A 24,528-nucleotide genomic window follows, 5' to 3' on the forward strand; every position below is an offset into this window, starting at 1 on the left:
TATTGCTGTACATTCCTCTTGAAATTCAATTAACGACTCTTCTTTTCTTGTATCTTCCTCTCTTCCTCTCAAATTTTCCAGATAGAATAACTCAGCTTTTTCAACTGTATCAATTCTGTGTCTTTGTTCCTGCCAGGTAAACATGAGACCTTCGGGTATCAGCCATCTATAATTTATTCCTCTCTTAAATAACTCTTTGATCAAAAATAAATATTCTCTTATCTCTCTCACTCTTCTCGGTACTTGTTTCAGTACCACTATTTCTTTATCTTTGTACTTTAGTGTTTTTTCTCTTTCCGCCTACAGTATTTGTGATTTAATTATTTTCTTAGTAAATCTGATATGAACTTCTCTTGGCAGTTTATTTCTCATCGCATATCTTGTATAAACACGAAAAAACCTCGTCCATTCCATCCATCATCTTCTCTTTAGTTACCTCTAATGCTTCTGCCAGGATTTCTGTCATCATTTCAGCAAGGTTTTCACTCTTTTCTTCTATATTTTGAAATCTAAGATAGAATTCTGATCTATCAATTTCCCATCCCAATGATTGCAGAGTTCTGCCCTTGTCTCTTTCCACTTCATTCAATCGGTTATCCATATCTCCAATCTCCTTATCTCTTTGTACATCTTGTTCTTCAATTTTCTTGATTCTGTCCTCGTATTGCATCATCATCTGTTGAATATTTTCAATTTTCTCATCTGTCTTTTCAGTTCTTTGCTCAATATTCTCTTTTCAATATTATCTGTTTTTACTTGTATCTTTTGAATTCCTTGCATAATCATCTGCAGTGTCACTTCTTTCTCCTTCTCTTGTTGTAACATCACCTGTATTGATCGTTGTCCTCCAGATGGTGAGGAGGAAGAAGTCGGGATTGAAGAAGCTGAGGCTTGTATCTTTCTGCTCATCTTAGAATACTTAACAGGAAAATTGAGAAGAGAAAGCAAGAGCAGCCAACTACCACTCCAATAAAAAATAAAATAAAAGCAAAAGATAAAAATAAAAAAGGGAAGGGAAAAAATCTTCAGGCACTTGAATACCTTAATCGAATTGGTTCCAATTATGTAGGAAAAAAATATAAAATGGAAAAAGGATGAAAAAATAAAAAAATTAGGAAAAAATTTAAAAAGACAGAAATCTGTATATTCTCCTTGCTAAAAAGGTAAAACAAAGGGAGGAGGGAGGCAGATAGCTCTTCAAATTTCAAATGCTACTGAAATAGAATGGAGTTTAAGGCAGATTTCACATATTTGCTTAAACCAAATGCAGGCAGCATTTTGGTGATTGGAACCTATTTCCTAACCCCCCTCAGGAGCTTTGAAGACTATGTGGGCAACAAAATGGAAAAGATGTATCATATGTAGTGATTTGGTGGGTGGATGGAGAATATAATTATTTTGATTCCAACGCAGTATTACCCTTTTATTTCCCAGTTTAAAGCATCCTAAAATTGTACTGTTCTCACTTGGAGGAATACAAACAAACCAGCAACCAACTACAATCCCTAATTTATATGATCCCCAATCATGTATCATTTACTCCTTTGCTCAAGCATCTTTTACTGCATTTGTGTGAATCAGAACTAAAACCAAAGGTTCCAGGAAACGATATTCTTGCACCAAATCTATGTTTCCAGGGACAAGCATGTAAAACATGCCTCCTGTAATTAGGTTTTGGGGTGAACAAAACTGATGTATTATGCAGGGAATAAAAAAGAGGAAATGGGACTGACAGGTTTCTCTCCCAATCACCGTTTTCGGGTCTTTTAATAGTTGCATGACTGGTAGAAATAGGAAACTGCAAAAAAAAAAAAAAAAAAGCTCCCGAAGTTTCTTAATCTGTTCAGTTGCCTCACAGGCTGCTGTGTAAAAAAAATGGAGCGCCAGGTATGGGAACGGGGAATGAAAAAATGGTAATCTTTGCCATTTTCAGGTTAGCAATAGATGCTCAGTGAACCACCGGTGTTAAAACTTGTCTGAGAACTGCACTGCTTCTGCAAACAGCACTGTACGCATGCGCCGTATGTTTCTACTTACTCGAACCTCTGCGCTTCGCTCCCCGACTCTGCTTGGCCTGGATTCCTGCGCATGCGTGAATCGATCCCGCTTTCCCCGCGAATCTCGCGAGAAGCCGGGATTTATTCCTACGTGCTGTGCCGTGCTGCTCATGGCGGCGCTGGAGCGGGGGCGCTGAGCTGTTGGGGTAAGTGAGGTTCTCTGAGAGGAAGACTAATGGCCGTTCTTGTCCTGCGTCGCGGCTTCGTGGAAGACAGACGGGGAGCTTGGAGTGGCTTGGAACACCTCCTGTCACAGTACCTGGGACCAACGGTCTAGTGCGGGTGGGACCCCTCCCCCACCCACCGAGTGCCTGCCGATTTGACAGCAAAAGGGAGCGGGGGGGGGGAAGGAACGTTGCCGAGACAAGTTCGCTCTCTTCGCCAACCCCTCGGTTTGCCCTTAGGCAGGGCCGAGAGAGAGAGAGACGGAAAACCAATGGGCCCAAGGCTCGACATTACTACGCTTCCCAGTGTGCGCGACGCGTTTTGCCTTTTTTTTTTTTCTCCCCCGCAGGGGCCGATGGGGGATTGAGTTTAGGGGTGCGGCGGCAGCGGCGATGAAAAACACTCCAATTCCCATCGTGATGCCTCTGAAAGATTAGGCTACTAGGCCTGCTGGGGGATGGAGTTCTAGGTATTTTACAGTGTACGGAGCGAAGCTAGCCGTGCAGACTACCTCTCCCAGCATGCAGCGTGTGGACGTGGGGAGGGGAAGGGGCGGTCAATCTTCCTTTGTGTGAGGGGGAGCGGCCGCCATTTTCCCTCTCTCTTTCTCTCCCCCCCCCCTTTCTTTTTCTCCCCCCCCCTTATCTTGTTCGGGGTGGGGAGCAAATAGTGGACACGCCTCAGATACTTGGGGGAATTATCTCAGGTTGGGATAGTAGCTACTATGTAGCCAGCAGCGGAGCGTGCATTTCTAGATTGCACTCTTACGTTTTTCAGTAGCGGTATGGGAGCAAGGCTTTTGCACTCTTTCTATTCGGATATAAAGCCTAGCCTTACCGCCCCTCAGTAGCAGGAGCCACCATTTTGCTGCCTAAGGACTGCATGCTGTGGCTGAACGTCTTTGTAAATCTACAGGAGGAAATGGGGTGGTAACTCACGTTTCCCTTATTTTCTTTAATGAAAACGTTCAAACAATATTTTTTCCAAAGTCTTAGATTCCCATTTGAATGCTACTAATACAATTGGACACTGGTCACTTACTGAAATGTATAATTCGTTTTATTCAATTTGTGTCTGAATGTCTCACAAAGCAAAAAAACAGGGTAAATGCGGTATAGTAAAAAACAACATAACAAAAACCCCGGACTATAAAAAAAAGGGGGGGGGAAACAAGATGACAAACCCAGTAGATGCCCATTTCACATTTCACATCCAGCATGTTAATATTCAGAGTGGTGGGTTTCAACCATCTTAGCCCAAGGCCTATGAGAACAACCATGGCTTTATGGTCTTCCAGAACACCAGATGGGTGGAAGCCACTAGATTTGGGAGGCCTGGGAACCTCATGCCAAGAAGATTTTAATTTTAGAGCAAATCATTGAGGCTTCATTGCCATATACTTTTTTTAAAATGCCAAATGTATTGCTGAGGACATTTTTTGTAGATACAAAATGGTTTCTAAGTACAATTTGAAATTTTAAGAATAGATTTTAAAGAATAGGTTTTTTTCCATTTTTGTTGATGAGTTAATTTGTTTTGAGTTTACTTTGTTTCCAAGCCAGAGGCTCCAATTCTGCTGGTTTTTCCAGTGAGAAAAGAGTGTAATGCCCTGTTTTCAAAGTCATGTAATCTAATTACAGGTCATTCCTATGCAGCTATATTTAAAAGCAAATTTCAAATTCAGTGGTGCCATGGTTAAACCCTTATTGCACAATGCCATGCATGATTATTCCAATGTAAGCCTCACTGAAATCTGTGGGAGTTAACTCTAGTATAGGATAGTCATTATAGCCTTTTGCTATGTCTTTAATAAAGTTATATTTAATTCCTAATTCTAAGTGAAACAGACTTTACTTCATATTTATTTATATAAAGGAATATCAAATAGCATGCATTGACTACAAATGAAAAGATATTTTGAAAAATATTTTAAAGTAACTTAAGCTAAATTGTCTTGAATATTATGCCCAGAAAAACTTTTTCATATCAGCAATAAGGGCTACTATTTAATTTATGTGTGCAGTTAGCTATAAAAACAATATTCATGTGTCCGAATCAAATAATAAATATTCAGAAGGCAAAAAGTCTGAACTTTATGCTCTGACTGACTTGGGCTAATCCTTCAGATCACATGTTGTATTGGAGACCACTGAATTGAATGAAAGCTTGGCAACTGTACTGGGTGTTTACCATCAGGAGGAATATTTATAGCTGCTGAGTTGAAAAGTAAAGAATTTAAAATAGAGGCACAAGTTAATTTCACGAAAGCTCTTCTAAGGTTTTGCAGCTTTGCTAAAACAGATTTGATCATCGGATGTAGGAAGTATTTGGAAATAATTTTATTTATGTTGTCATATTTCTTAGAGGTGAGCCCTGGTGAATTTAGGCATAGATACACATTTATCTCTTAGTAAAATAGAGAAGATTGGGATTTTGTTTTCTGTATTCAGCAGAAAGGATTTTCTGATTCTATGAATACTTACATTGAAAAAAGCACCTTTGAGATTTCATCTTCTACATAGGCTAGAGAGATCTTTTTAATGAAACTTCAGAGTTCCTATTCCTATGTTTAAGCAATCTTGATGTAGTGATTAAGGTGCTGGCTTTAAAAACTAGGAAACTGAGTTCTAGTCCCATTTTAGGCATGGAAGCCTGCTGTGTGGTTTTAGGCCAATCACTTTCAGCCCAACCCACCTCACAGGGTTGTTGCTATAGGGGAAATAGTGGGCAGGAGTATTATGTATGTTTCCCTACCTTGAGCTAGTTAAAAAGAAATAAAGGTGGGATAAGTAAAATATGAAGATGGGTACTTTTCAGTTTTAATTATTGGGATTGTTTTTAAAGCATGCTATGCTGGAATATAATACACGAAAGCCCTTCCAATTGGAAATGTTATCTTCCTCCCAAAATAAAGTTGATGGAAAAGGGTGTTTTAAAACTGGAGGAGGCATTACTCTTTCTTCTCTCCTATTCCCTAGCATTTGTTTCTGATTACTTCTGCTCCAGATTATAATCTTAAATATTTTACCTTTTCCTTTGGCTAAATGACTCAGTTGTTTCTTAACAGCATTCTATATTACATGCCCAGAGATTGTTGGTTGCTCAGAAAACTCCTTCAACATTAAACATGTTGAAGGGGATGTTGTTTACCCAGCATCCTGTCCTTTAACATACAGTATTTAAAAAAAACATCCTTGCCTGGAATGGAAAATTTGTAAACAGTTTCTGAAGGACTGCGTCTTTTAAAATATTCTTTTTCTGGGACATAGAATTTGAGAATAAAATTATCTGTAACACCATTGTCCCCTGTTTGAATATAGAATCATTGCATAAAAACTATTTTAGGAAAACATTTTAACAGTTTAATGTATTGGTGGAAAACTTAATTTAACTATATTAAGTACAGGGATTAGGTTAAAAGATACTTTTATTCAGTGTGCTACCTAGTTATGATTTTTTGTAATATAAGTACAGAAATGTATGCTACTACAGAAATTAATTTTGTGAATACAAAAATTTATGCTAGTAAGGAAAATAATTTCAGAAAAAAAACAAACTTTTATTGTGATTAAAAACAATTTATCTAAAACATGACTGTGAAGTCCCAAAACATTTCAAAGAAAGTAATTGAGTTTTGGTTTAAAAAAATCTAAATATAAGAAAATGGAATTTTAACGTTAAGATGTAAACCAAAAACACCTGCATTTCTTAATCTTCAAGTTCTGCCAGCTTCCACTGGCTTCAGTTATCCCTATGTTTGTCTTTTAAGAAAACTTTTCCCCCCATGACTCTTCCTCTTGAGGTTGTAGGAAAGTTTCCACAATAATTTTTATTGGGATATGCTATTATTAACTTGTAATCTTGCAATTCTGACTGTTTTTTCTCCCCTTACACTTATATCCAAGTATCTTAGCGAGAAGCCAGCCTGTGTCTCTTCCTAATACTGCCTTCTTTCTTAGCTCAAGGAATACTTCTGCCCCAGCATCCCTTTTTTTAATAAACACTTCTAAATTTTCTTTGAAGACCATCTCTGTAGCTGTTTACAGTATTCAAAATGTATGTCTTCAACTAAATATATTTATATACAGAACTTGAGGTTTCTTCATTACTGCTAATACCGTTAATTCTGTCTTCTATTTATATTGCCAATATTCTACCCTTCCCTTATTATTTAGGGAAGACCTTCCCTAAATATCCCAGGCCATTCCATGTTACAAGACAGGGGGGTTCAATTTCAATCTTTTCAGAAATTTCATTTTATACTGATATTTCTAAGGCCTTGATGAACAACCACAAAGTCCAAAACAAGACATGTTTTAAAAAAGAAAATCAATGACAGCCAAGTTGTAAGTGATCATAGTTGAGTGCTTTATAAAAACAGGATTAGGTGATGTTTATAGTTACTACATTTCTTGACATTAGAAAATGTTTCAAATTTATAATTACTCTTGTTTTTACCTATTATGTTGAAAAAAAGTGGACATTTAAATTTCAAATATGAAAATTGTGAGCCATGATAATACTTGTAAATAGTGAAATATCGTGATTAGCGTGATAGATGAGAATTTGCAAGACATCAAATTCAGTCATGAAGCTTAGCATGTGACTTTGGATCAGTTAGTATATATTTGCCTAATCTACTGGCATGAGTTTAAAATAAGACTTGAGAGAGCAATATGACTTTAGTTTCTTGTGGAAATGTTCTATATGAATCAGTAAAATATGTTTTTGTTTAATTGGTTTTATATTTAGTGCATTGGCAACACTTGTTTTTCATTGAATTCCTTGAAATTTGATTAAAACACTAGTAATGTCTGGAATTTTTGTGAGGAATTTTTCTTCTCAAAGGTGGGGTCGTATTCATAGGATACAGAATTGTCTAAAACGTACATCATAATAAATTTGTTTATTCTTTTTCCCCTCCAGTATGAAGTGTAACAGAATAGAATTTACCACCTGAAACTGCTGCTTCAAGTTCAGATCAGGAAAGGAACACATTACATCGTAACAACAAAAGAAGACCAAAGAAGAGTAAACTTTACACTGAAGACACAACACTTGATCTGAAACAAGAAGTTTGTGCCTACTCAACAGCTTCAAAAGAGCACGTCCCAACGCTGCTAGTAGTCTTTGTTTTCTTCAGTACTGTGCTGAAATTGCCCAGTGCAGCACCAGTTATTCTTTATTAGCTTGATAGATCACTTGTCTCTTGCTATTTCTTTTTTTTTTTAACAATAGCAATCTTCAAACTTTGAAACGTGTGCTGAAACGAAGAATCGGCAAATACTACTGAAAGTGCAATATTAGAATATCACTGCGAGGTTGGTCCATGTACTGTGTTGAATAGCAATATATTTATTTCAAATTAAAGTGCCATATAAAATGAGTTAAATAATTGTTTTTTTTAAATCTTGTCTTCATTGGTCAAAATATCAAAGCAGATCTTATATTTGGCTATGACGCTTGTCTTTTAAAATTATTGAAATTCTTTAAAACTGCCATTTTGTTCTATTTGTTGAGCTAACCATGGACTGCAGTCTTATTATTGTAACTTTCATTAAGCTTTCTGCTGCTATTTTCCAGTTTCTTGCTTTTGAAATCAGTTTACTCTAATGCTATAAATCTGGATCTCAAACTTTCTCCATATCCTTCTCTCAGTTACTGGTATCGGTCAGTGAGTCTCCATTTCATAAGCTGGTAGGCTAAATGTGAATTTTATGCTGTAAAGATAACTCCTTAATAGTAATCATGAGTTCAATTAGCAACCAGCTTGTGTTGTTCATTTTAGAACCCCCTCTAAAAAACAAAAAACAAAACCTAATGCTTTCTTAACTAGCACATCAATCCCTTCCTGTCTAATATTCTTGGAAGCTGCCACAATGGCAGCTTTTTTTATGACACTGGATAAGTGGCAGATATACATTGACAAGGTTGTCTTGTTTGATTTTGTTATATGCAGCATTATAAAATTAAGTTGAAACAGGCGTAAAAATATGGCAAGCACCTGGAAAGAATTTGTTGAATTTTCCATGCCGTCTTCTCCCCCTACTGCATACGTTAGTGCCAACCTGGGCAATGCATCTCCAGTCGGACTGAATTTATCACCTTATGGCCAATCAGTAAGTTCTTTTGCCATACTAGCAATATTCTTAAGGGTAAAGCCAAATTAGCTCAGATGGTGTGATATAACCCTTGAGCAAAAGAAAAAGTGTGGCCAATTTGCAGATAGCAGAAAACACTGCTCATTTTGTGACCTCTGAGCCTTCTTTTAATCATGCCAGAGTCATGAGCAGACTAAATATCCTTAGCTTCAGTTTGGAATCATTTCACACTCACACCTCATTCCCAATCATTCTTTTCATTGGTCATTGTGCCAGGCCTAATTCCTGTTTGAGGGCAATTGGTTACCTCTCCAGCTGTTTAAAGGCAAAGCTACCCTGGAACATAGATATCCACATCCTATGCAATTCAAAATTTGAAAGTATCCAGTTGAAAATAGGCAGTGCCCACATCTGTCAAATTTGCTTGTATGAGAATTTCACTTCTTAACAAAATATATTTGTTAATTATTTAATCTTTTTGTATCATGGTCCTTTAGAAGTACAGAAATTATGCTGGTTCTCCAACAAGCTTTTTAACAACAAGCTTTTTAAAATTAGCCAATAATCACTAAAATTTAGTAGGGTGGTATTTTAAGTTGATAGACAGGTCTTCAAACTTGACAGCTTTAAGACTTGCGAACTTCAACTCCCGGAATTCCTCCTCCAGTCATGTTAGCTCAGGAATTCTGGGAGTTGAAGTCCACAAGTCTTAAACTTGCCAAGTTTGAAGACCCTTGATCTAAGAGGTGCATTTTGTCTCTTATGTTTGGTGTATCAAAACACTAGAGAGAGCTGTCTTAACATTTCTAAAGGCTGGCTTTTTATTAAATAATAAAGTATAAGATAGTCATGACCCTGAATTATATGAGACAGCTTTCTTAGTACCTTATTTACAAATAGTTCAGAACTGTTGAAACCGAACTTTCAGAAGTTGGAAGGGAGCGTCTTAGCTCAATGATAGAGCACATGAAAATGCCTTTGTTTAATCTCTGATATCTCCTGGTTAAAAACATACATAGCAGAAAGACTTGGAAAGACCTTTTCTTAGGACCATGGATACTGCTACCAGTCAAAAGATATAGCATTGGCTAAGATTGATAGATAGATATGGGCAATGATCTGACTTGGTGTAAGGCAGCTTCATAGTTTTAATACAAGAATCATTCTAGGTATAGGCGTTTGCCTTATTTACTGACCTAAACTTTTTAAATTTATGTTGCATATGTACGTAGAAATGTCTTATGTCATAGATTTTGGCATACAAACAGATGACCAACAAATTTGTATGATTTAATATTAGTATTATAATGCATTCAGTAGTATGTAGGTCATAAATAAGTGATAAAGCATTGTCACTTGAATTCATCCATGTACAATTCAATTGATATTTGCTTAATATTGTGTATATTTAAGTTGCTGAAGAACTGTGATTTGCTGTAATCTTGCCATTCTTCCTAAGACTAAATTCAGTTAACCAAATTTTAAAGTGCTTGTACCTGATATTCAGGTCTTTCTATAATTTGTCCCCTAAATTAAGGATTGAGAAAATAGGAATGGCAGTCTCTATAGTGATGTGAAAATAGACTAGTATCTTAATTCTAAATAATAAATTATAACTCTTCAATTATTTTGGTTATAGCTTACTAAAGTCTTTGGGACTTTCATTCAGTTGAAAAATTTCAGTCACAAATGCAACTTGCATAAGTATGTGTTTGTTTGGGTTATTTTTTTGTAGCCCAGTAAAATTAATAACAGTTCTTAAATTCCGAGTTATGCTATCCCTTTGAAGTGGAAAAGGAGAAAAATAATAGATAATGAGTATATTATCTGCATTAGTGCAAGAATATTTGAAGTGGTACAGCTTTTAGCTCAATCCACTGTTTGCATATATTTCTTCCCAGTGACACATGTTGGATTTTTGAAAATATAAAACAACTATAATATTGTTGGAAAGAAATTACTGACTTAGAAATAGAGCTTGGTCATACATTTACACTAATTCCAGAACAATAAGGATATCTAAATGGACTGCTTTTGATTTCCAGCTAAGTCTCTTGAACCTGGATTTAATAGTTATTGGATATTACTAAAGATGTGCTAATTATTGACTAGTTATATTGTGTACTATGTTATCACAGCTGTATGAGATGGAGAACCATTATACTGTGTCATCAGATCCTCTCCCCCCTCCTGCAGCTCCCCCTCCTTCTCATCCTTTACCTTTTTCTTCATCTTCTACTTCATCTGGGTCTAAAAAACCGAAGAGGACCCCACTTTATCAGAGATCTGTAAGTCAGGGCACCTATTGGCAGACATGCCATCTCAGCATGGAAATCTTTAGCGTTTAACTATTCTCTGCATATGTTCTCACTTCTAACCTCACTGGTATTAAATCTCGTCAACAGGTTAAGGAGTAGAATTCATCTATACCAATGGGCAAACTTGCTGAGTTCTCAAAATTTGCTTTCCTGTATCTGTTTTAGAAACTTGATGAAAGCCTGGTATTCTTATACATACGTTGATTGTATTTTCATTGTATGCATTCAAAGGTGTTAAAATTATTTTATTGGCTTACAGATGTGAACAAAATGAACAGACTTCTGTCCTAAGCATATGCAAAAATTATTGTTTTTCTCCTCTAGATGATGTCAATCATGTCATTCTGGAGGTGGTATGGAGTTTAATCCAGCTCATGCTGTTCTGGATTAAATGGAACCATTTGTCAAATATCATGTGTTTTTTTTTTCAATTCAGCAGATTAACCTCTACAAAAATCACACCATCTCTGAAATGGCCAAATGGCTTAAATCTGGTTGATTATATTTATAATAGGAAACAATAGGATGGTGCAAAAATTGTAATTACTTAATGACTTCCATAGGAAAGGGTTGCATCTTATGATGCTATTCCTGAATTGTAACATACACATTTGTAGTTTTTAGTTTAGTTTGATTTGTAATTTTATGTATATATGAGGGCTTTCTGTTCTTATTTTTTGACAATAGTATTTCACATCATCACCAGTTCCTGCACTATTTGACTAAAAAAAATCTAATTTGTTTCAACTCTCCAAGGTACACTTAATCAGAAAGTTCTATGCTTTTGAAGGGATTTACTTTAAATAATTCTGTTTAGTGGAACCTTTGTAGCTACAGCAGCTGCATTCCACGTTAATTCATAGCATTGTCTATAAAGACAACCCTCTCTTAATATGAAATACTTTTAAAAAACCAAAACAGTTTGATCAGTCTCTGTCTAATGAGTAATTGGCTATTCATCAAATGTAGATTTTAAAGCTGCTTAGGTTTATAATTCTGAATACTTAATAGCTCCTTATGGTTATAGGAATGTTAGTTTGTTTTCTTAAACAGATACACAGGAAATTGCGTAAAATACAGAGGAACAGTATGCATGATTTTGGCATTGCTTTGCCTTGAACTCTTTGACTTGCATGAGATGGTTACTGTAAATACTTACAGGGAGCTTCTGATACTAACCTCTTTTTGGACTTAATTTAATTTGATAGCTAAACAGATTGGAGTTTTTTTGAAAGTGTGGTTTAAGAAAAAAATACTATAACATTTTGATGAGAACTTAAAATTTCAAACTTTCCTTTATTTTCTGTGGGTTTAAAAATCTCCATGGATGGAAAAGTATTTAAATTCAGTGGAGATCGCAATTAGCTTTGAAATTTAATAAATATTAAGCTGCTGGCTATGTTCAGAGAATAGATTATGAAAATTGCCATGACACTAATTTGATTTGGAAAATATCCTAAAATTGCATTTGTTAGGTTTTTTGTGGCTTTGCTTCGTTGGTTACCTCCATTGGCAAAGTCAAATGATGTTAATAGGTAACTTCAAATCGGTTTTATGTGTGTAAATGTGATATAGACTAGCATAGTAACTTTCAGTAGAAAGTTACTACTTCATTGTGGTGTACAAAAGTGTCACACAAAATCTGTTCAAATTGCTAGAAGCCTACATGCCTATTTGATATTGTTTAAGCATTGGCTATTACGTTATATTTATCCTGAATTAACAAGTAACAATATAAAGGGAAAAGAGAATATCCCTAGAGGAACTTACACATTTCTTTTTAATTCCAGATGAGCTTTGATCCAAACCTTCTCCATAACAATGGACACAACGGGTACCCCAATGGTACTTCTGCAGGATTGCGCGAAACTGGGGTTATTGAAAAACTGCTGGCCTCCTATGGATTCATTCAGTGTTCAGAACGGCAAGCTAGACTGTTCTTCCATAGTTCACAGTATAATGGTAATCTACAGGAGCTCAAAGTAGGAGGTAATTAACTAATGGAGGGTTGTTCTTGTACGCGAGAAGGCTAATTTCTTCTAGAGACATATCTACTACTGTAAAGAGTAGTGGCTGAACCATTAGATAATGAAAAGTAAAATCAAATTTCAGTTCAAATGTTAATAATGGGATCAAATTAATCATATGAAAGAACTTGCTGCTAAAAAAGTTATTCTTCATGCTGCATGTTGGAGAGAGCATTCTAGAAAGTTTAGTTAGGATTCCTAAATTGAGAAGATGAGAAATGGCAATAGTTTTGCATATTAGTATCTTTTACTGTGCACCTTCAAGAAACAGTTATGTATACACTAGGACTGCGCAAAGATTCAAAGGATTCAGAGGACAAAGTATAATTCAGAGCAAGTTGAAGGCACAGATAACATTTCTTAAGAACTTAAATATGTCTTGAACTTGTATTCATCTGAGGAGGATAAGGCACATCTATGGTATGTAACTAGGAAGAAACACAACTGCTTGAAGTTATGGACATATAACACATGTGCATTGCAACACAGGTTTTAGTATTTGATTCTGGATTTTGCATTATACTAGAATGAATATTATGGGACATGTTGAGAATAGTGAAATTTGAGCTATGTGGTATCTTCTATTTTTCTTTTTAAACTATGCAATGTTTTTTGGTACACAATGTGAAACAAATTCTATGGAATCGGAAAGTTAGAGTATAAGATGTTTATTACTGCTTTTTGAAATTGTGTGAGTGTTTTATTGACTTAGAAGTAATCCTAACATGGTTTTACCACTGAATTGAAGCCTATAAATTAATAAATATAATTTGTTTACAGATGATGTTGAATTTGAAGTATCTTCTGACCGGCGAACTGGAAAACCGATTGCAATTAAACTGGTGAAGATAAAAACTGAAACTTTACCTGAAGAACGAATAAATGGACAAGTTAGTGCCTATTCTTAGGGGGGTTTTGTTTTTCTTTTCAATATGCATGCCATTTTCAGCTGCTGTGATCAAACAAAAAAGGATAGAATTAAATGTAGCATGCCTCTCCTTAGTTGCATTAAAATATTTTTTTCAAATATACTTTTTTTTCCTCCTTTTGATAAGCACATAAAAATTAAGAAATTTACCTAACCAGGAACAATTCTTACAGTTAATAAAAGTACTGTAAGATAAAAGCTTTGCAGCATGGCATACTGTTATGGGTTACCTGTTAAATGCATCCCTGGGTGTGTTATAGAAATCTGATGCATAATGGTGCCTCTAGAAATAATTAGCAATGGATTTTTTTTTTGACTGGTAGGTTGTGTGTGCTGTTCCTCACAACTTAGAGAGTAAATCTCCAGCTGCCCCGGGTCAGAGTCCAACAGGGAGTGTATGCTACGAACGTAATGGGGTAAAAATTATGTATTTACTAAAAAATGTTTCACTGATCCTCCAGTGTAGTTTAAACTAAAATACTTACCAAAATAGACCGTTAAATATGTATTTGCTTTAAAAAGTTTAAATTGCTTATTTATTGATATATAAATGCATAAAGTTTAGCATACTGATTATAATTATGAAATATTTTCAAAATACAGATTAGAATAAAAGGTCAGTTAAAATATTATTAGCAAACAACTGCATTGTTGGAATTTATTTATTATAAAATTCTATAATGTAAATTTCTGACCACTTCCTAAAATTCCAAAATTCATGTTTAAACTAACCTGGAGATTATATTTTGTCTCACTTTAAATATGATAGCGAACTGTTCATGCAACCAAATTATAATTTACAGGAAGTCTTCTACTTAACTTACACCCCAGAAGATGTTGAAGGAAATGTTCAATTGGAAACTGGAGACAAAATAAACTTTATTATTGATACAAATAAACAGTAAGTGGATATCTTGTATTGTATGAAATCATTTTTAGCTGGAATGCTAAGATTTCTTTTTTAAAATGTATTTTTACTTGAAACATGGTTAACAAACTATGAAACATTCTTCTTTTGGATATAGTACTGTATATCTTAGGGACGTGGTGGCTCAGTGGCTAAGACACTGAGCTTGTCAATCAGAAAGTCGGCAGTTAAGTGGTTCAAATCCTTAGTGCCGCATAACAAAGTGAGCTCTCATTACTTGTCCCAGCTTCTGCCAACCTAGCAGTTTGGAAGCACGTAAAAAAAGTAGAAAAATAGGGACCACTTTGGTGGGAACAGTGCTCTGTGTGCCTTTGGCATTTAGTCATGTCGGCCACATGACCATGGAGACATCTTTGGACAGTGCTGGCTCTTTGGTTTAGAAACTGAGGTGAGCACTGCCCCTAGAGTTGGAAACAACTAGCATGCATGTGCAGAAGAACCTTTACTGTATATCTTGGAACAGTAATTGATAAAGCACTGTTTCAAGGGTAATCTGAGGTAATGTCAATCAGGGTTTATAGTTCTTGTTTTGTTAGATGCAAACTTAGAATATACTTTTCAAACAAAGTTGTAGCAATATGACGTCATCTAGTTTGTTCTAAGTTTTCCAATTATAGGAAATGACTGGTTTGTTCCAAAACTCAGTTATGAGAGAAAGTTTGTGAATCATCTAGAACTACCTATAATCTTGCAGGATTTTATCTTAAAATGTGATTAGAGCTTCATGTATGGCTTTATTTATTAATAAAGAGAAAACTCAGTAAAGAAATAGTATCCCAAATTGTGTACTATGTCATATTTGTATTGGAAATACTGAGCCAACATTTGTTGGCTGACTCCTTGATAGGAGTCAGCCTGCAGGCCAGATGTAACCTCCTCTCCATAATCATGCAGCCCATAGTCCCAAAACCAAATATATCCACTCAACCTGTGAGATGAGAGAGAACAATTGTTCATTTGGCTGCTCTTCTAAGCACTCATAATGTCTTCAGGCAGGCATTTGATAATGGTTTCACTAGCTGCTTAAGTTTGGATAGAACAAGTACCCTGCCTGATTCTGGCTAAAGCAAATGATGAGGATGAGATCGCAGTGGCATGGCTTTGGGCTCCTATGCAGAAGATGATTGCTTATTCCTGCCCTAGGATTACTAACTCTGGAGTAATTAAGTTAGAAATTCTAATCAATGAGATGATGTTTATGTAGCAGTTTGAGTGGTCCTCTCCAATCATTAACATACATGCTCTTTGGCATCATTGAAGTCTGCTGTTCCTGACACGGGTTGCCATCATCAGAGACTGCTCTCCAGGTATATGTCCAGTCAGAAGAGACCTCTCAAGAAAAAAGGGAAAATTGGTGCTCATGAACCTGGAATGGATTACAGAATTATTATCAAAGACCTTGCTTTCTATCAGATAGTGGTTAAGCAGTTATTATACAAATGGAAAAAATACAATACAATTGTTACCCTTATAGAAATGACTATCCAAGTCATTATAAGACCAAGGCATGCAGTACTTTAAAAAAATACAGAGAACCTCAAGGTGACAGCAAAGGAGTTGCAGGCCATTCGGATGTCAATGTTTATGAGTCTTCTATAAGGAAAACATTGAACAAAAGTGTGTATAGATAGAATTGCTATTGCTAAGTGACTGTTAAATGATTTGCAGCATCAAGGTTTAGACATTTCTCTGTCCTTGAAGGAACAATAGGTTCTGGGTGGCATCAGCAAATTCTACAGGAGAATGTCTGAAGTATCTATCTGCAAAGCACTTGCCTGAGCTGTAGCTTAAACTAATGTGAGTTATAGTACCAAAACAGCAATTATAGACACAAAAGCAAATACATAACAAAATGACTAAAGCAGAAGCAATTTCATATTTTTAGAATAGTTAAGTCAAAGTCCTGACATTAACCCAATTTAAGTATTGTAGGATGCCCTCTAGGAAGTAGTTCATAGAAGAAAACCCCAAATTATCAGTGAGTTGAGGTGATAGGGCCAAGATGTCTTCAAGCCAAATGTGGAATTGATTTAACAGGTATAGCAATTTGGTTGAAAACTTTGCTGTTAGTACTGCATAGTGTATTGTATGTTGCTTGTTTAATCAGGATCTATTAGTGGGATATAGATGAAGCTCAGATCACACCATCTATATCAGGGGTCACCAACTTTTTGGACCTCAGGGACCACTAAATTCATAATTTTAAATCCTGCGGACCAAGAGACCCTGGAAAAATCCCCCCAAAAGTCTGCAGGAAAATTCCCCACCCCATTCTCCTACTGATCGATCATTCTTTATTTGGGATCGCAGGGTACCGTCTCCAACTTCGTTCTCAGGGGGAGGGAGAGAGACAAAGAGACTTTTGGCTTTATGCGAGGAAAGCAGCAGAAACTACAGAAGTCTTTCTTTCTCTCCCCCAAACTCTGCCAGAAATGAGGCTTTGTGAGACTTGTCAAGCTGGTGCAGCCTCTTGGAGCAGGATATCTTGCAGGCTCCCAAAGACTCATTTCTGGCAGAGTTTGGGGGAGAGAAAGAAAGACTTTTGCTGTTTTCCTTGCATGCAGCCAAAAGCAGAAGAAGAAAGAAGCAGCCCAGTGGCCAGGCCAGGCACGTGGGGTGAGTGGGGCAAGTTCCCCCACTCCGCCCTTTCCCCCTTCCCCTCACTACCTCATGTTGTTCACAAGCCTTGTGTACCCATGGGCCATGTGGGCAGCACAGCCTTGTGTTCCCGCACAGCTTGGATTAATTGCTTTGTGGGGTGCTTTAGGGATGACATTTCTCTCTGGACCACCAAAATTTTCTTGTGGATTACCAGTGGCCCCCGGCCCACTGGTTGGCGACCACTGATCTATATCTCACAATAATATTGCAGAAATTTTATTTATTTTAGATATTTGCCGCCCATGTCATTTTGAAGTGACTCTGGGTGGCTTACAGCATTAAAAGCATTAAAATCATAGATAAATATTTCTAAATAAAAGGATTATGGTTCTAATTAATTCACAAACTAAAAATAAAACAACATTTTGTGCTATTCCCCCCAAAACCTTCCAAAATCCAAGCATTTTATTTTAAATTTAAAATGCTTTTCTTAACCATACTATATAAGAGGTTATTTCATAATACATTTGTTGATTTTTAAGATAAAGATTTTGATGAATGGCTGAATTTCCTTTTGAAGATTATGTTATAATGAGGTGTGTTTCTAAATGTGGACTTTGCATACAAAATTAAGATTCTCTGTAATTGGTAAAATAAGTGAGTGATCTTTATATAATCTTAATTTACTCTCTTCCTAGTACTGGTGCTGTAAGTGCTCGGAATATTATGCTTTTGAAAAAGAAACAAGCTCGATGTCAAGGAGTAGTTTGTGCCATGAAGGTAAGGAATGCTTTACTAAGTTTAGTTACATGTAATAGAATTAAATATGATGTTTGTACTTTTAGTATAAAGCCATAGAAATTTGAAGGCAATCTTATTTTTTATTTTATCTCTTCTAAAGCTGTAACTCCTATGTATCCTTTCTTGGGAATAAGACATATATTGTATCCAAAAAAGCTTCCTTTATGTCTTTTGCCATGCACCTTATTAAGAGTTACCGAGCAGGTGTTTCATACATGTAGCCCTTTGGGTTCTTTTGTGCAGCCATGATGACTCAAAGAGTTTATGACATTGCCAGATCAGATATTACATCAATGGTTATATAGTATTTTACTTTTTACATTGTATACATCATTTTAAATTAATAGCTAATATTAATAGTTGTCACATTTGTTCATGTATATGAATATTGCCCATTGATTATTGCATTTTATGTATTGTAGTGCTAATGTTCATTGGAGTTTGAGACCATATATATGTGTTCTGTAGCTGTGGAACTTTTTAAAGTCATTTTCTCTTTGATTACTACAGTAACCAATTACCAATTACCAGAATTGTCACTAAGTGATGTGGTCGTTAAGTGAATTGTGCCTGATTTTACAATCTTTTTTGCCGTGTCCATTAAACAAAATTTGATCACATGATCCCAGGGACATTGTGACAGTCATATGTGCAAGGACCAGTCATTTTTTTCATCACTGTCATAATTTGAATGGTTGTTAAATGAATGGTCATAACTTGAGGACTACCTGCAGTGACTAGATCTATCAAGTAACTTAATGTTTGAAGACATTTTCGCTAAATAATTGTGATCTTCCCTTAGGAAGCCTTTGGATTCATTGAGAGAGGTGATGTTGTAAAGGAGATATTCTTTCACTATAGTGAATTTAAAGGTGACCTAGAAGCCTTACAGCCTGGTGATGATGTGGAGTTCACAATCAAAGACAGAAATGTAAGAATAAATTTCATACATTTAAATTTTATTAAACTTAATACAATTAAAGATTAAACTTAATACAATTAATTAGTTTATTTATTTATACACACACGTGATTTATTGCTGGACTTTTTATGATTTGCATGAAGTTGATCATTTTTTTCAATGATCTCAGTGAGAACCAGTTAAATGTAATGGTTAAGCCACCAGGCTAGAAACCAGGAGGCAGAGCAGAGGCATTGAATTTTAATACTGCCTTAGGCATGAAAGCTGACTGTGTCTCTGAGCTAATCACTCTCAGCCCAACCCACTTCACAGGATGGTTTTGTAGGGAAAATAGGAGGAAAGAGTATCAGGTATGTTCACCACTTTGAGTTATTTATAAAAACAAGGCAGGAAATTAAATAAATAATGTTTTTTTTAATAGGGTAAAGAAGTTGCAACTGATGTAAGGCTTTTGCCTCAAGGAACTGTTATTTTTGAAGATATTAGCATTGAACATTTTGAGGGAACTGTAATGAAAGTAATTCCAAAAGTACCCAACAAAAATCAGGTAACAAACACTTTTTAAATTTTCCCATTTTTATTACTGTAGCTCCAAATGTGTGTCATAAGGGACTGATAAATGAGGTAATAGTGACCTAGTGAATTATGCTTGCTATTGGGAAAACTTTTTTAAAAAGGGAATAACTGAAAATGTAGGTTGAGTACAATCAGTATTATCTAAATTTCTTATGTGTTATAATTAGAACGACCCACTACCTGGACGCATAAAAGTTGATTTTGTGATTCCTAAAGAACTTCCATTTGGTGACAAAGATACAAAATCAAAGGTGACACTTTTGGAAGGTGACCACGTTAAATTCAACATTTCAACAGATCGGCGTGACAAATTGGAACGAGCCACTAATATTGAAGTTCTTCCCAATACTTTTCAAGTCACTAATGAGGCTAGAGAAATGGTAAGCACTTAATAAGAAATGTGGCAGAATGAAGCTGGAAATATGTAACGCATAATAACTTTTAGCTATGTGGGTGTTGTATTACTAGGAATGTATCATGGTGCCAAATTTATTATAGTGATGAATGTAGGGATGGGGTAAGTACCTTATCAATTCAGCGTGCTTTTATTCTTAGGAAAATATCTTGTAGGAGACAGCGCTGTGCCCTTAAGTTGAAGTTACAGAAAATTGAAGCATGGAGATTACAAGTACCAATAAAGGAGAGTAGCTCAGGGTTAAAATGCGAGGTCCATGTTGCTCTGAACTTGCTTGTTTTCTTGTAGGCATTGCATTATCCAAACTAGATAACATCATCAATAGCTGATCAGTAGCACTGATGATGATACCTAATTTGGGTAATGAAACACCTCCAAGACAACAACCAAGCTCAGAGAGTACCAAGGCATTTGTAAGTGTCTAAACTGCAAATTAAAGCCCTGCTATAAAATAATAAAATAAAGTTTTACTTTGCATCCATTTAGAATAATAAGTATTCCATTACATGTCTTTGTCCTTTTTAATGGCTTTTCCCTCCCTTCATAATGGTTTTCTGTATGTGTGAAATGGATGTCTATTTTTTCTTTCTTATTTGCATGGGTATATTCCTGCCTATTTAGTTCACTAGTCTTAACTGGGTTCTATAGGAGAAGCAGTGTAATTTGAAATAGGTGACCCCATATAGTTAGGGTTGAATTGAACGTAGTATAAATGTGTGGCCACTGGATAGTTAATATAGTGCACAGATTAGAAGATTAGATTCAAATTGAGAAGTCTGTTTTAACACTTTTCTCTACCACATTCTGATCAATAAGTTAATAAGCAAAGTCCTTCTAGCCTCAGCTTAGCTCTATTGTTGGGATAATAACACTGACTTTCTTTGCAGGGTTTTTGAAATCATGGCATATACAAACAGCATTGGTAAAAATCTTTGTATGCCCAGGGACAGGCCTGAGCATTTTATGGTCCACAAGCCAAATCTGGCCCTTTTTTGCTGTTACTGTCTGGCCTGGGGCGGTTGGGGATGGGAGGGTAGTGTCAGTCCTCCAGAACTGTCTCAGGCTCTAATGTGATCCCTTGTGAAAATTAATTGTCCAATAGTGTTCATAGGCCTTAAGCCTAAGCTTGCACAACTAAAAGTACAGGCTATTTATGTCCCAGTTTTTATCCTAGCTGTTAAACTCAATTTCTTTTTGCTTCACTTTCAGTATGAATTTATATTTGGCCAAATGCCTTTATTACTCCTGTGTTGGATAGATGTATTGGATAGATATCCTCTAACCATTCTTCGTTCTAGTGATAACCAATATTTCTGTTGCTTTTATAGGGTGTGATTGCTGCAATGAGGGATGGCTTTGGTTTCATTAAATGTGTTGATAGAGATGCCCGCATGTTCTTTCACTTCAGTGAAATTTTAGATGGTAACCAGCTCCACATTTCAGATGAAGTGGAATTTACTGTTGTTCCTGTAAGTGGAATCATAATTATGTAGAATTTGGGACACTAAATTTAGAAACTTTTAGGAAGCTTTCCTTGTTCAGGTAATGACCTGCTTCTTCCATTCAGGATATGCTGTCTGCTCAAAGAAATCATGCTATAAGGATTAAAAAACTACCGAAGGGCACAGTTTCATTCCACACCCAATCAGATCATCGTTTTATTGGCACAATAGAAAAAGAAGCCACTTCTGTCAAATCCACTAGTCCAAATAAAGGCAAAGAAAAGGTAGCTGTTTTATTCCTCCCCTTTTTCAAATCTTTATAATTGCCTTTCAGAAAATATTTAATTGTGTTTTATCCTATATGCATAGAATTATGAATACTTGATGATATTGCCCCACAATATTTATTACCCCCAATCCAGGTAGTCTAATGTCTCTTGTTCATTGTAGCTTTCTAGTAAATAGACATAGAAATTATGCTTGTCATAAATGCTTATTACATCTAGTGATTGGCTTGATTGGTGGTGGTGAAGCTTCAAATCAGATCAGAATTCTTCCCTCCTTTCAAATTAATAAACCAAATAAAATAAGTTTAAGTGCATAGCTTGTAGTGGTACTATAAATAAATTGCTCTGCAGTATCATAATTAATGTCCCAAAGATGCTTTTTTTCTTTGTCAGGAGGCAACTGAATTTTCTTGTTTTTTTCTCATCCAAGAAACTACTTGAGCTCTGACTGGATAGTGGTGAATGGAAGGATTTATATTCCTTACAGATAGCTGGACATTTGCCATCCTTTTAGAGGGTCGTTGAAGCACTTGGAAGTTTATCTGTGTCCTCAGGGTCACTTGAATAGTGCTCCTGGTTCCTACTCAGGTGATCCTGAGGATACAGATAAACCTCCAAATGCTTCAAGAACACTCTAAAAAGATGCAAATGTCCAGCAGTCTACAAGGAATATAAATCCTTCCATTCCCCACTATCCAGTCAGCTGAAGCAGCTTCTTGGATAAGAAGTGAAAAGTCTTCAAAAGAAAAAACGAAGTCCAGTTGCATCCTGGAAAAAAATGGGGGGGAAGCACCTTTGGGACAACCATGACCTGGATGGTTGAGAATCTCTTCAGACTTTTATCATAATTAATGTATCAGAAATACTTTTTAAACATGTTGCCACAGAGAATTGAGACAAGAGCAAAGTCGCACAGTATTCTTAATTTCAGCCTCAGAATTTCAGGATGGTTTTACCTCGGCCATAATGATATTTTTAATTTAAATAAACCCGTTTTTCATTTGATAATTTCCTTTTCTAAGTGGATGTTTCATGGTTAGTTACTTGGTAGATACACCTTATAGCAGTTGCCAATATTACAAGCGCAAGATCAAAAACATGGTGAAATTCTTTGAGAAAGCTTTTAGTAGTTAATTCCATTTAGGTCAAGGTAAAAAAGATTTAATGGCAAATCATTCCTTATCCAAAAATTGAAGCTCTTCTAACAAACAATGCATGCACAAAACTAAGTAATACAAATTATTTCCATACTTTTAATTTGTATCAAGTATTGTAGGGCTAAATTTTTTCATCCAGTATGATATAGTATTGAATTGTTATGAAGATTTTAGAGATGTTCCTATGTTGGAAATTTTTAAAGATAAACTTAACTAGTTTAGAATTCTGTACATAAAAATATTTCAGTTCATCATTTCGAATAAGATTTTGTTTTCATTGCAATTGTTTATGTAATGCTTTTGTTTTAATTTAGTAAGGTTCTATTTATCAAAAGAAAACTAGTAATTTATTTTTCAGAAGCAGACTTTTTGAATGGCCTGGATGATTAGGTTAAATGTACAATACATTTTCAATGTTAGTGTATTCTTGTTAGCAGTAAAGATACCGTACTTGTTACAAAATGAAGATCATATAAAAATCTTGAATTGCATTTTTTTTGTCTTAGCACTGAATAGTTATCCCCCTACACTACATTTGTGTTATTAGACTCTGGCCAAATGGATGAATTGAAGAACAAAAGTTCTGACATTCTTGCTTCTCCTTTTAGGAGCCTGAAGAGGGAATAATTGCTTATGATGATTGTGGTGAAAAGCTGACTATTCCCTATCAGGCTAAAGATGTGGAAGGATCTTTTCCTCAGATAGGAGATAAGGTAATATATTCATAAGTAATTATTTGAATATTTTATTGTAATTTGTTCTGTACAACTATTCCTAATGACTAATCAAGGCTATTTTAGTTGTATAGCTTTAAAATATTGACAAATCTTATGTTTCTTATGGTTTTTGCATAATAGTTGAAATTATAAGACAGTGGACCATATGTAGGGTGTATATTAAGTGTAGATAAAATTAGATTTTACTAATAACTTCAAATTATATGAGATTCTTTTAAAAAAATTAAATTGTAAAAGTTAGTATAAAATCACCTCTCTTGTTTTGATAGCATTAAAGTAAGACAAGTAGTCTCCTTTAACTTTTTCTTGTTGATACTTTAATGATAAAATAAAAAGAAAGCTTAAGTGTGGAAATAGTCAGGAAAGCTCTAATAGGACCATATGCCATCTTATTTCAGAAGACAGGAAATATATAGAGATAAATTACTCCTAAAGTACATGTAGCCTATCTAACCCTTCCAGAAAGTATTATTATTGTTAATAGGTACATTTTTTTGTGCAGGTTGAATTTACAGTCTGTGAAGTAAAAAGAACTGGGTTGCAAACAGCTACTTCTGTTCGACTGCTTGGTAGAAACTATAGTTCAAAAAGACTTTTGGGATATGTTGCAACTCTCAAGGATAACTTTGGATTTATTGAAACAGCCAATCACGATAAGGAGATCTTCTTCCATTACAGGCAAGTGATACTAGTAAAGATTGACTACATTATGTGAAAATGGAGTCTTTGTGGCATCTCTTACATAACCACAAAGAATCTCTTTACAAGATTATTGTTTTTTAAAAAAATAAAATATTTCTTTTAAAAAGTATATAACATTTGGAAAAAATAAATATACACTTCAGGGAAACAATGCAGTAGGATTTGATGACAAAACTTTACTAGTTATATATAGGGTGAATATTCACTAACATAATGTCTATTGAGTTATACTCATTGGATTATTCATTAGATTATCCACAGATTTAGCCACAGATGGTGTATCCAAAATTGTTGCTGCTTTATGCAGTGGTTTGTCTGTTCCTTTTTTAGTTAAAATTCAAGGTGCTGGTTGTCACCTTTAAAG

At 35.3% G+C, this 24,528-nt stretch overlaps 1 protein-coding gene across 11 annotated transcripts in view; it reads left to right on the forward strand.

Moving 5' to 3' along the window:
• The first annotated feature begins 2,133 nt into the window (after positions 1 to 2,133).
• Positions 2,134 to 24,528, forward strand: part of CSDE1 (cold shock domain containing E1) — a 40,647-nt gene continuing 18,252 nt past the window's right edge. Inside the window, exons 1-16 of one of the 11 annotated variants that reach the window (XM_026712956.2) lie at positions 2,134 to 2,203; positions 7,149 to 7,543; positions 8,182 to 8,341; positions 10,462 to 10,611; positions 12,432 to 12,630; positions 13,449 to 13,558; positions 13,920 to 14,012; positions 14,400 to 14,497; positions 17,824 to 17,905; positions 18,729 to 18,857; positions 19,270 to 19,395; positions 19,592 to 19,804; positions 21,168 to 21,308; positions 21,407 to 21,565; positions 23,334 to 23,438; positions 23,965 to 24,140. In XM_026712956.2, the coding sequence (XP_026568741.1) occupies positions 8,216 to 8,341; positions 10,462 to 10,611; positions 12,432 to 12,630; positions 13,449 to 13,558; positions 13,920 to 14,012; positions 14,400 to 14,497; positions 17,824 to 17,905; positions 18,729 to 18,857; positions 19,270 to 19,395; positions 19,592 to 19,804; positions 21,168 to 21,308; positions 21,407 to 21,565; positions 23,334 to 23,438; positions 23,965 to 24,140 (1,907 nt within the window). In that variant the 5' untranslated portion in view covers positions 2,134 to 2,203; positions 7,149 to 7,543; positions 8,182 to 8,215. The remainder of the gene's footprint in view (positions 2,204 to 7,148; positions 7,544 to 8,181; positions 8,342 to 10,461; positions 10,612 to 12,431; positions 12,631 to 13,448; positions 13,559 to 13,919; positions 14,013 to 14,399; positions 14,498 to 17,823; positions 17,906 to 18,728; positions 18,858 to 19,269; positions 19,396 to 19,591; positions 19,805 to 21,167; positions 21,309 to 21,406; positions 21,566 to 23,333; positions 23,439 to 23,964; positions 24,141 to 24,528) is intronic. The other 10 variants (XM_087929290.1, XM_087929285.1, XM_026712957.2 and 7 more) reach the window with 10 other exon arrangements.

Source organism: Pseudonaja textilis, chromosome 3 (genome assembly GCF_049901715.1).
Source record: "Pseudonaja textilis isolate UNSWEBS1 chromosome 3, rPseTex1.2, whole genome shotgun sequence".
NCBI lineage: Eukaryota > Metazoa > Chordata > Lepidosauria > Squamata > Elapidae > Pseudonaja > Pseudonaja textilis.